General features: G+C 39.3%; 1 protein-coding gene across 2 annotated transcripts in view; it reads right to left on the bottom strand.

Annotated features, from left to right (window-relative positions):
- Window positions 1-294: 294 nt before the first annotated feature.
- Window positions 295-12,517, bottom strand: part of fam219aa (family with sequence similarity 219 member Aa) — a 47,251-nt gene continuing 35,028 nt past the window's right edge. Inside the window, exons 3-6 of one of the 2 annotated variants that reach the window (XM_042335804.1) lie at window positions 9,277-9,379; window positions 5,496-5,576; window positions 2,479-2,533; window positions 295-1,978 (exon numbers count right to left, since the gene is read on the bottom strand). In XM_042335804.1, coding sequence (XP_042191738.1) covers window positions 1,826-1,978; window positions 2,479-2,533; window positions 5,496-5,576; window positions 9,277-9,379 — 392 coding nt within the window. In that variant the 3' untranslated portion in view covers window positions 295-1,825. Of the gene's footprint in view, window positions 1,982-2,478; window positions 2,534-5,495; window positions 5,577-9,276; window positions 9,380-12,517 lie in introns of both variants that reach the window. The other variant, XM_042335797.1, reaches the window with a different exon arrangement.

A 12,517-nucleotide genomic window follows, 5' to 3' on the forward strand; every position in this document is an offset into this window, starting at 1 on the left:
ATCACATCGTTGAGACGTCTCAAAGGGCATCACAGAATATACCGTAAAGTGGATTGACTGTATATCTTGTGGGAAAAATGTGGCAGCCAATTGTGCCCAGCAGTGTCCCACAAACAGTCTTGGATTGAGTGACCAATTTTAAAAAAATTGAGGGATTATTATTCCTCCGGAGAGCAATGCGCCGATCGACTAACAACTGGGTTCCTACTTACTGCTAGGTAAACCGAGGCGTGTGGAGTAAGGAAACTTGGCTGAGGTTTCGCCCCGCCTAGGAATTGAACCCAATCTCGCTTGCAAGATGAGCGTGAATTACTACACTACGGGACTCCATGAGAATATGGAGTGACACTGACAAAGTCCATTAAGTTGTAGGACCTCCTGAATCTCCTCTGTCTATCCCACAGCTGGAAAAGAACTGCATGGTCACAGCAGGAGGGCAGGGAAGACAGACCTCACAGTTTTACTCAACTGGCACATTTTATAATCATCAAAAAATAAAACTTGGCCAAACTTTAAGGTTCTGATTTTACGATCTAAAAATATATAAAAGGTAGAAATTAAAATGAAGCCTTTCTTGAAATGTATAGTAGCTGTGATGTCCATTGTTTTTGCTGTTGTCCACAACATACACCTCAAAGGGCAGTTTGAGTAAAGGTTCCTAAAGAGTAATTAATATTTTCTACCATAATTTCACAACCATAAGCAGTCACTGTAATTGTTTGCCATCAATTTCTGAGTACAGTATATTCCAAACATTTCTCAACAAAATTTCTTCAACTTGATATATCGCATACTTCTATCCATCTCTACCCACTTCTAATATTTGCAAGTAAACTCTTCACACAGTTTCCTTATTCTGTCAGATTTTGCTGTAACAATTTGTAAAATCCCTTTAACTGAAGCAGAATTGCCCACCCTCATCACATACAATCCATTCCCCCCAAAATACAAATAAAACCTCACCACAGTACTTCACCTCCCTCAAAACAACCTGAAATAAAATTATACATTCATTCCAAGATTTGTGAAATTACATAACTACCAACGCTAATAGTGCAAAAATAAAATGTTTTGATAAAGAAATGGATTTTTCCCTTTTCACAACAAACTGAATACATTCAAGATTACCTTCAAACAAAATAAGCAAAAGACCTGATATTGGTGCAATAAGTAACTCACAGTTCATAAGTACCTGGCTACCATGATAAAGGGTACTTCAGTTTTGTTTGCAGTAGGGTTTGGGGGGGCATTATGTTTATTTATCCTAATATTACTAAATTTTAACGGAATACATGACATAAATGAGTTTGACATAACGGGATTGAGTCTAAGCTAAAGTGATCTCACTGAACCTTTTTAGGCTATTGATGTTGTCCATTGTTGGCTTGAGTTGAGTACTTATGGCAAGCTGGTACTGCTTATTGAGAAACAGGAGCACCCTTTAACTTGAATTCAACAAAAATAGTGAAATTGTAGGAGACACAACAAAAAACTTTTGGGGAATTGATTTCCAGTTTCCAGTTCACGACAAAGCTGCGGTTCATACCTACTACAATATTTTTTCTCTTCTCTCCCCCCACCCTCCAGCAGATTTGAGGGGAAAGGAAAAGTCAGAATTACACAGTAGATCGTCTGCTGAGCAGTGGGATTCATAGTCACAATCTCTCACACAAACATCTCAACGCTGTATTCACATCCACTTCTGAATGCCACAATGATGGTCTGCTTTTTTGTCTTTTTGTTTTAAACATGGACACAAAGTGCATGTCCTACCATAGGAGGAAGCAATGGTTGTTAGTTTTACACAATTACAGTGGAAAGCGCATTATTGGACATTGCAAGCAGTGGAGGTTGCCTGGCAACACATGCAGGTGGGGTTCACGGATTTGGGAGGAATAAGATCCAAGTCTTCATCGTCTGGGATTTCGTCTAACCTGTAGCCGTCCTTCAGCAGCTGGATATTCAAGTCTTGATTAATCTGCTATAAAGGGAAGAACAAACGACACTTAATCACCAATTCATTCAAAATGCCTCAGAGCATGTGTCAATGGATGAAAGCTGAAAGGGTAAATTTGTCAGAACAGCAGGCTCTGATTGGTCAATAATAATAATAAAAATAATCCTTGCATATAACGCTTTATTACATCTTTGAGAGGTCTCAAAGCGCTTCACAGAATATACTGTAAAGTGAATTAACTATATTTTGTGGTCTGCTGGTATCAGGCATCCATCTGACAGCAAACCATTCTGCTAATCGTGTCCAAACCACTGCTACCTGTTTTTTTAAAAAAAATAATTTTCTTAATATAATTCCTATAACCAGCCCTTTCCCCACGCCCCTTAATGGTTTTAACTTGATTGTTTTCATGAAGTTGGAGAGCTGGCTGTGTTCACTGACTAATTTTTGACAACGGCAAGATGGCACCCTTCTGTGTTCTGAAGTACTTCAATTCTTTTCACCAGTAAAAAATAACTCACCTCAGCTGAGGAATAGCCTGATGAAGAGTATCTAGACATGTCAAAGTCATCATCACTGCAAAAGAGAATTTCAAGGTAAACGATCTGTACTTTACCTCAAAAGATTACCTTAAGTCTTTTGCATTGTCAGTGGGCACAGCATTTATGTTCCAGGTACGGATTTCATTTGCAGAGCTCAACTTACCTTCAATTTGAGCCGACAACAATCAGTTACTTGGAAAAGGATCTCATTTTGCTGAAACTATGTAATTTCTTATAAGTCAGACATACATCACTTACACATATCATTACATTTATTAGAACATTCCAGCAAGGAGATGGTGTTTGTGGTAAAACTAAAGCCTTTTCTGGGGCTGATCTTATGAACAAGTCCCATCTGGTTTTAATATGGGGAGCATGCCGCAAATGGAGGAGGAAAATAAAATCCCTCGCATCGCCAGAGAAAATCTGCACAGAATTAACTTAAATGTTTAAGTTTTATGGATGTGATTAAAAATCTTCTTCGTAAATTACACTTTTCAGAAACTCTCTACAATTGTATCAGCCGATAAATTGGTAGATACGTTTAGGAGCACAAAATAAATCAGGTTACTACTGCAGTATCCTTGCCCACACACCAGACAGGTTTATCTCCCCAAAGGAGATACAAGCTCTACATGTCTCAATTGTAAACCTGCCGATATTGACTTGTTATGAAATAGAACTTTCAGGCTTTTGACAGGTAAGATACAAGCACCAGGCCATCTAACAAACTTTGGACAAGCTAAGACTTTGACATACATAAGGTAGAGCTCCTAGGTAGGCTCAAGGGACTTAAAACAAATAAAATTGGACAAGCAGATGAACTATATCCTGCAGTATGTCGAGAGCACGGGAAGAGATTTAAGAAACACTGACCGTCACTTTGAGGGAATCAATGAATAGAGACTGGAAAGATGAAGAATGAAAGAGCAGCTGTGTAAAAATTACAGCTAATCCAGCTGAAACAGCAAGTCTTAAGTTGACCAACTTCAGACGTGCCTTAGGAAGCAATGCCCGAGATTGATAATAGGAAGCCAAGAGCGTAGACTAGACTTTTAAAAAGCATTGACAAAGTACACCCAAGAGTCCAAGTCGCAAAGAAAATATGGAAGTGCTTCCAAGGAAAGAAAAGGGAGCAGATTTACAGAAAATTCTCAGTATAAAGTTAAGATAATCACAAAGGTTAGAAATAAATATTTACACATGTAGGTTGGAATATGATTTTTCTTCAAAGGAGAAAATGCTTGTTTTTTTGAATATTTTAAATAGAGTGTGGGACGTGAGCAGGATGGTGGGATCAGGCAGCACACATGGAGGAGTGTTGCACAATTTAGACCTGATGGGGAAGAGGCGTTTCTGTGTTGCAATATGAAGATTTTAAAAATGCAGTTTTCATGTACAGTCTTAAACAAAGTAGTGAAGTTAAATTGGAGCACTGCAGTGACAAAGCGCCCATCAAGGTTACACAGTGTCTTGGAGTTAAGGTTAAGACCATATTGAAAATAGCTCTGTGAGGAGCTTCTGCGAGTTGGCACAGGAAATGGATTCTGCACAAAGAACACTGAACTTGAACTTTCACCAGGGAGTCCTGACATATTAGAGAGCAACACAAGACAGTGCTGTTCTGTGGATAGGGTTCTAGGAAGATTTCTTAACTGGGAGATGACATTGAGGATAGATAGGCTTGCCAGTTTCTGATTTTAATTGTTTTTTGAATGGGCTTCCAAATATCTCCAAATCAAGAAAGTTAATTCCAATTGATAGATACTAACTACAAAAAGGTCAGACTTCTCGGTTGTAAGGTTGCCCACAGACTTCACTTCCCACGCACTATGTGCAGGAAGCCCCTCCAAAATCAAAGGAAGTGACATCAATGGCAACCTTACGACCTGCAAGTTCGGCCATTTTTGCACTCGAAGAGATCGCTAAAAATGAAGAAAAATCCACAAAAATAAAGTGAATGACGATATTATGACAAATTAAAAATAATAAAAATCAAAAAACAGCAACCTTAAGAACAGATAAGGTCTTGGGTTCTATAGATCTGGTGGTTATTAGCTGAGGAAATTGTGATTAATAACCAAGTGAGAGTGAAATCTCACAAAATTAATATGTAAAGAAACTTTTCAAGTGCTGCTGTAGAACTATTCATAAAACTGTTTGCCTAAACAACAACTTTCCTTAAATTGTACAGCTAAACAACAACTTACATTTACGTAGCACCCTTCAGGCAGGATAAAGTATTGGAGCACTTGAGTGACAGGTTTGACACCGAACAGGGGAAGAAGAAGGGGCTAAGTGACCATGGGCGTAGTCAAAGATGCACGTTTTGAAGTGGGACTTGGACGACAGAGAGAGAGAGGAAGGAAGTTCCAGAGGCTGAGGATGAAGAACCTATGGCAGTGCACAAGGGGTAGGGGATGTGCAGCAAGTTCGAGTTAGCCAAGCAGAGGAATGGGTAGGAGGAAATCAAGTTAGAGGTGATAATGTGTGAAGGGAATTGTAGGAGTGCAAGGACCTTGAAGGTCGTCCCACTGGAACGTGTTTATAGTAAAGATCAGATGACGAAACAACACTTTCTGGTGTTTGTGGACAATCAAAATGGAATAAGAGTTTTCCTCACATGTCAGCCTTATATGAAAACCTAAGAGAAGTTCAGCTAATTAAGTGACATACTGCAAGCTTCTTAAAAGAACAATGTCTATAAAAATACAGTAATAATATAGCTATTTCCTTTCCCTTTGGGATGTTGAAAATCCCATTTGGCTTGCTAACATGAACAAACAGCATTCTAAATGGTTAAAATAATGAAAGCAATAATGTTAGGGAACTGGAGAAGCAGCAGGTTAAGTAGATCTTTCACTGGGACCCTGGTTTAAAATTAATCTCAAAGAACCGCAAATTAAAGTTTGAATTAAATCAATCCGGAATAGTCTAAACACATAAGAGAAATTATACTAAAATTAACAAGAAATGAAAAAGTAGGAATAAATTACCTGTCTGTATCCAGGGCAACCAAAGGTTTTTCATCTGGGCTCTGATCTAGCGAAGAATATCCTTTGTTCGGAACAACCAGCCTGCCAATAATCAATAATGACTACATTAGAGAACACATAAAATGCAAATTCATATTACCCTTTGGGAGTGCGTGTGGGTGGGGGGAGGGGAATAGAGAAAATAAGCAGGGTCTTGTTAATCTTGATCCAAAGCTAGCTGGACAACTTGTAGAAAGTTTCCTAGAAAGGGTTTGTAATAACAATTTGTTCTTTTAGCCGGTTGAACTGCAGTACTACCCATCACACACTGAGATCCCCAACCCTTATTGCTCTCACCAACTTGAGCCTAATATTTTCCAGAATTAGGTAAGCAGGGAGCATCCCTCCAGGGAAAGAGTGGAATTTCCATTCCAGACACAGGAACATTTCCATATGTAGGTAGCATGAGTATCTGTCTTGAATACTCTTAAGCTTGGTGATGGGTTTCTGCATGTGTTTTTAGCTGACCCAAAAAAGTGAGTTCATTTCAATGCTATATACTTTAATGTAAATTTTACAATCAGGGAAAATAAATGATTAAAAGTTGCACAAATAGCTTTCAGTTCTCTTTCTGAATATCATTTCATAGAATTATACAGCACAGAAGGAAGTCATTCAGCCCATCGTGTCTGTCCCAGCTCTTTGAAAAGAGCTATCCAATTCAATCCCACTCCCCTGCTCCCTCCCCATAGCCCTGCAAACTTGCCCTCCCGAAATATCTATATACTTCTCTTTTAAAAGTTGTTATCGAATCAGCTTCCAGTGCTTTTCAGGCATTGCATTTTGCATCTTATTTTATTAACTGCTTACAAATAAAGTAGTTGTGAAAAGGCTGAGAGCTCAACCGAGATTTCGTATCATTTGAAACACATCATCTTCCGAAAGAGGTGCAGCAGTGCAAACGGATCTGAAGATATCACAGTTAGAACAAATTGGAAGGATTCTGCAATATGAATTGTCTAAAAACAGTGAAGTGAAAAAAGATTAAGCAGACCAAATACAATGATGATTCATTCTGTTATTTTGTTATCAAAAAAATGAATCGATTACCAGCTTGCCATGACAATCACTCCCTATGAGCAGCACAATATATCTTGAGCAGGTCAGCAATTTCTACTCAGAGCAGCAACGGACTAGGATTATGGAAAATAACAGGAGTAACAACAACAACAAAATTACATTTGTATAGCGCCTTTCACATCGGGAGGACGTCCCAAGATGCTGGACAACATTTCAGACTCGAGCTTAGGGGCGGCGAGTGTCGAGGGCGGGGTGGAAGCAGGGAGATCAAAAGCACGGTCAAAAAGGAGGGTCTTGAGATGGGTTTTGAAGGAGGCAAGGGAGAGGGCGAGGCGGAGGGACTGCGGGATGGAGTTCCAGAGGCTGGGGGCAGAATGGCAGAAGGCCCCCCGCCAATAGTGGGGCGAGCGAGGCAGGAGACATGAAGCAGGCCAGAGCTTAGGAGGTTGCAGAGGTAGGGGGGAGCAAGACCATGGAGGTCTTTGAAGGTGAGGACCAGGAGCTTGAACTGTATCCTCTGTGTGATGGGAAGCCAGTGGAGTCAGGCGAGGATAAGTGTGATAGGGTCATGGAGCCTGGTGCGGACGTGGACACGGGCTGCAGAGTTCTGGATGATCTGCAGCCTATGGAGGGAGGAGTTGGAGAGGCCGACAAGCAATGAGTTTGCATAGTGAAGCCTCGATGTAATCAAAGTATGTATGAGGGTTTTGACGGCCTGAAACAGTGGTCGAGCCGGGCGATGTTGTGGAGTTGGGGGAAGGCAGAGCAGGCAGGTCATGGTGCAGATGTGGGGTAGAAAGAATAGTTAAGGGTCAAAAAGATGCCAAGGTTCCGGACTGGCTTAGCAAGGAGGAGGGTGCAACCATGGATGGTGATGCTGCCAATGCCTGAGGTGAGGAGGCGCTGTTGGAAGCCAATCAGGAGAGCCTCGGTCTTGTTAGACGTTCAACTGAAGAAAATTAACTCTCATCCAGGAGTTGGATATCTGACAGACATTCTGTCAGGATAGCAGTGGTCCTGGAGTCAAGGGGGAGGCAGAGAGTAAAGACATTTTCTATAAATTCTACCTTGAACAGTATTACGTATGGACACATCTAGACACTTATATTTCAACCACTATGTGCTGACTGCAGCTGCCCTGGGATTAACTGATGCTAATGTAGGTGCTGACACCAGGTAAAGACTTCAATCCTATCAATCCCTATAATGCTCTCGTCAGAAGGTACTGGATGCATCATGGAAGCTTAGGTTGGGTAGTCTTATGACTTCTGCTGGATCAGGCTGCAGAGACATTGCCCCAGACCTTTATAAAAATATACATCATTAATCCAGCTTGTCGTCTTCTTACTTGCCCTTGTGTAGAAGGTTATGACTTGGGTTGGAATACGGTTTCACAGATACCAGCATCCCTCTGACACATTTAAACACGCTTACAAGTAGTAATCTGTCATATAGTGTGTTTATGTATTATACAACACTGGGGAAAGAGAGAGAGAGAAAGGGCATCATAGCTGAGCCAATACTGTCCTCCCCCCAAATGTCTGTAAATGCTCATTTACATCAGGAGCAGACACTCAGGTCATTGTTCTTTTACAGTTCAGGGACCAATTACAGTACAAAGGAAATCTTATTGGCAATGTAATTCTAAAGAACAATTGTAATATCCCCACACTATTGTCAAAGAGGTCAGCCTACTCACCAGAGACTGAGATGCAGGGTTTACTTGTACGTATGACACATGTGGTACTTTGGCTATTGAGCAATCATTAGAGAACTACCTGACATTTTGAGACGGTATTGCTTATTTTGCTGGCTTTGTGGATCATTCATAGGAACGCTCATGACCTGCAGCTACAGTTGCGTGTGCTTCTTTGAAGACGTGGAGCTCAAATCATCTTAGTGAAGCATTCAGCAAAGACACTCTTATACAAAAAAATTCCTGCCAGCAAATTGAATAATGAGACTTCCCTCTGTACAGCCCAGGTCAAACTTCAATTGTGAAAATTATTTCATTAAAGAAACAACCTACACAAATTCAGCGCTAAAAATTACTGAAAAGTTTTACAAAACGTTGAATCCGGATGTCAGAATCAATTAATTGGCTGAAAATAAAACAACCTGCTTCTAACCAGAACCGCTGAAAAATAATTGACCACAGTTACGTGCAGATCAAAACATTTGCCAAAGATCTAATATCTATGCTGACTTTTACAGAAAGCTGTATGGAAAAGGACAGGACAAATGAAATTAGGCACACCAACATTATCCTGCAATTTGAGAAACAACATAGTCACTCCCGCTTTTAGGGAAAAATACAAGCTTGGTTCTTGATAAGGTCCTTACATACAGTTTAATGCCTCTCTCCCCCACCCCCCAGCCACCCCTCATACCCCGCCAGCTTAAGTGATTTCTCCACTCCCCTGGGTTTACTGAAATATTTGTCTGTATGTGGAGGCTGGACAATGGGCAAGAATTGAGCATCTTTGTTATAAAAAGGGTTTCCCCCCTGCCCTCCACCCTCCCCCACACCGATCTTGGGTCCGTAACGCTATCTGTCCAGTGCTTTGGTACGTCCTCCTGACGTGAAAGGCGCTATACAAATGTAATTTTGTTGTTGTTGTTCAGAGCAGCACATCTCAAACTTCAACAATGGACATAGCAGGAATACAGAACCATTTCAACACATTTGAAGACATAACCTACAGCACTGTATGGCGTGTACCTTGTTCTCGCCATCACATTGTTCTTTTTCGGCTGCTGATTGACAGGGCTTCCAACATTGCCATTCTTCAGAGACCCCTTCCTGGCCAGCTCCCGCTGTTTCTCTGCAAACAAACAAGTCAAAGCATTAGTTTTCCCTGGGGTCTTAGAAAAATGGATGCACTCAGCTACATTTCCTCTCCGATAAAGAATTTCAACAGCTGAAAGCCACTAACAGCTGAATGATTTTACAGGAACATTTTCCTCCATCACCTATACCGAACAAAATATCTAACATCGCAAGCAATGTGCAGATAGTTATTATACACGTTATTGTACTTTTATCCAGAATTTCAGTGTCCTTTTAACATGTATCCATCCACTTAGTGCTATTTTAGACGTGAATCAGACAACTTTAGACAAGTTCTGTAAATGTTAAACTGTTAGTTATGTGATGCATTTATATAGTGCCCTTCAAGCGGGGTTATGTCCCAGAGCGCAGATGATTTCCTCCTCCTTCCTCCTATTCCAACTAATATTCTAAATGCAGTCTTGCCTACTCACTTAGTTCTCCCTAGTGCAGTAAATTGTGAGAGTGAGACATCCTGAGCTGCATTCCTACACCTCTGAGGTACTCACTGTACTAGTTAGTGCTTTCATTCTTGAAGAGACATCTCATAGGGGACCTTGCATAAAATTTTAAAATGAGATTGGGAAAATAAATCCAGAACAATACTTTGATATGTGAAGTCATCAGAACAACAGGGGATAAATTCAGGGTTGCAAAGGATAACTTTATGACAGACTCCAGGAGACATTTCTTTACCCAGTAGATTAACAACAACTGGAATGAGTCACCAGGAAGGGTCATTGTGGCAGAGATGCTGGACTCATTTAAGGAACAACTTGATGCTGTAATGGGAGGACGGATGGTGGGTATTATTGAAGGCTGAGGTGAAATGGGCCAGAGGGCTTTCATTCGAACCTCTTGCGAATTCAGAAATTGTATCAAACTTTGGATATTGGACTTGTTGTCTGAAGAATTGCGCGGAAAACCCTTTGGAGGGGAAGCAAAATAGGGAAACATGCTTTTTTTGTGGAAGGCCATCCTCTTCTGCTGTCCAAAAAGATGAAAACCTAAAAGAATGCAGGTATGGGATTTATACACAACGTAGCAATCAAGCCATACCAATGCAGTATGAAAACAATAGAAGTGATGCCGAGAGACAAAGATGACAGGTGGGGATAGGCACAAGTAGTGTAGAATGGAATAAGCAAGAGAACAGGGGGGGGTTAATTAAAAAAAGACACTAACAGGAGAAAGAGATTTAATATGAAACTAATAACAATAGAAGACAGGCCTTTTAAAGATTAAAATGTCCTTTGGAAAAATTAACTCAGCTTTATGCTGAAAAGCTTATTTAGCGACTGTCATGAATGCCCTCACCCTCCTCGTTCCCCATCGTCTCCTCTCTCTTTTCTCCCCAAACCTGACTTTAACCTCTCAGATTTTATGCAGATTTTCATCGACGACAATCTATAAACATTCCAAAGGGTTTGGTTTGTATCAGCTCACCTGTTGATAAAGTATTGAATTGCTGCAAGTTTGCTCCTTTCACTCAAAAAAAATTGTGAAACCGACACCCCTTGCAAAACAAGGTGCTCCAAGGGGGGAGAGACATGGTTGTTTGCAAGCACTGCTGTTTCTCTCCCCTCACGAAAAAAACAAGCTCAAAGTCACTGACTGTTTGGGATGAGCAGAGTTGTGGCTGCAGCTGGACTTTGTTTTTTTGTCTGGTTATTCTCACTTGACAATCTTGATTTTAAGGCTCTTTTGTATAATATTGGGAATTTTTATTTTAATACAATTGGTTACAACAAATGATTGAATGTCCAAGAAAAACATGATTGAAAACCAAGCGTACATTGACAAAGATTTTTTTTTAAATGTTAACTAAATTTAAAGTAAAACCAGAGATTTTTTTTGAAAATTAGTAGAATATAAACAGCAGTCAGGTGAATTTACATATTTTTATAGCACCTGGCTGGGTGTTAGTTTATATTTAGCTTTTATTTTTATTAGTGTAAAAACATATAAACTTAAACGTATCTAAAACTGGTTGAAAAAAAATTATTGCAAATTTACTCACAAGTGAGTAAGGTCAATTCAGACCTGATATGGTGTGATCCAACAACGCTACCTGCTGAGGTTTAAAAACATATTTTGGCTACAGAAAATATTTTGACAAATATTCCGAGAACAAAAATTTAAGCAAAAAAATGTGATAGCAATTGGCCAAAGAGCAAAGACAAATTTAAATAAGATTAAATTGAAAAAAACAAATTGATCTCTAAATTCATATGACAGGCTGATGCATTTCCAAGGTCTGCATTGGATATGTTGCAACCCTTCGAATAAATAGCTGGGGAAGCCAACAGTCACAGCATGACTTTGAGGCCAATCTGCATATTATTGATTGACTCCCTAACTATTCTTTGAAAAGAGCAATCTGAACAGTCACAATACTCCTAATTAAAAATATTTTCCTCCCACAAGAAGTTGTGACTGGATTTAGCGTAAGTTTGTAGCAATTAAAGTTTTGTAAATGCAAGTAAACAAAGTGAAGGTTGTCTTTATATGTTTATGTAATTTGTGTGTTAAAAAGAGGGCCATGGTGGGTTTGACTGATCTGGACCCGGAGTATAAGCCAGATCCCATCCATGTTCCATGTGCACTGAATAATAGCAAGGTAAAAGATAAACAAAGTGAGCAATAATTAAAGAATATGTGGAGACCAAATAATTTGGGACATGTGATGTGAGCTCGAAACGACAGGGTAAACATTGATAGGTTTAAGAGAGAGTACACTAACCAAAAATGTCAAATACATTCACATTTTAGTAGTTTTAATTGTTATAAATGTTATAATGTCAATTATTTTAATATTATTTGATATATTCGATTTATTTTATGTATCATTTATTTTGTGTATTCCAGTATTTAATTAAAATGATGTTTATACCAATTAAATATGGATACATATACTGGGCATTTTAGAAGATGATATTTTGAAAGAAGTGCTCCCATAAAAAAAGGAAACACACACCAATTGAAGTAATATTTTATTTTTTGTGTTAATACAATTTAAGTATGACCTTGTTAGTTTAATTTTATTTATATAATTATTAATAATGATTTACTATAAATGTTGGATTATGCGTCTGGTAAAAAAATTGTTGTAAAATGTTTTTTTTATGAACAA

This window comes from Callorhinchus milii, unplaced genomic scaffold (genome assembly GCF_018977255.1).
Source record: "Callorhinchus milii isolate IMCB2004 unplaced genomic scaffold, IMCB_Cmil_1.0 Scaffold1, whole genome shotgun sequence".
NCBI classification, from domain to species: Eukaryota; Metazoa; Chordata; class Chondrichthyes; order Chimaeriformes; family Callorhinchidae; genus Callorhinchus; species Callorhinchus milii.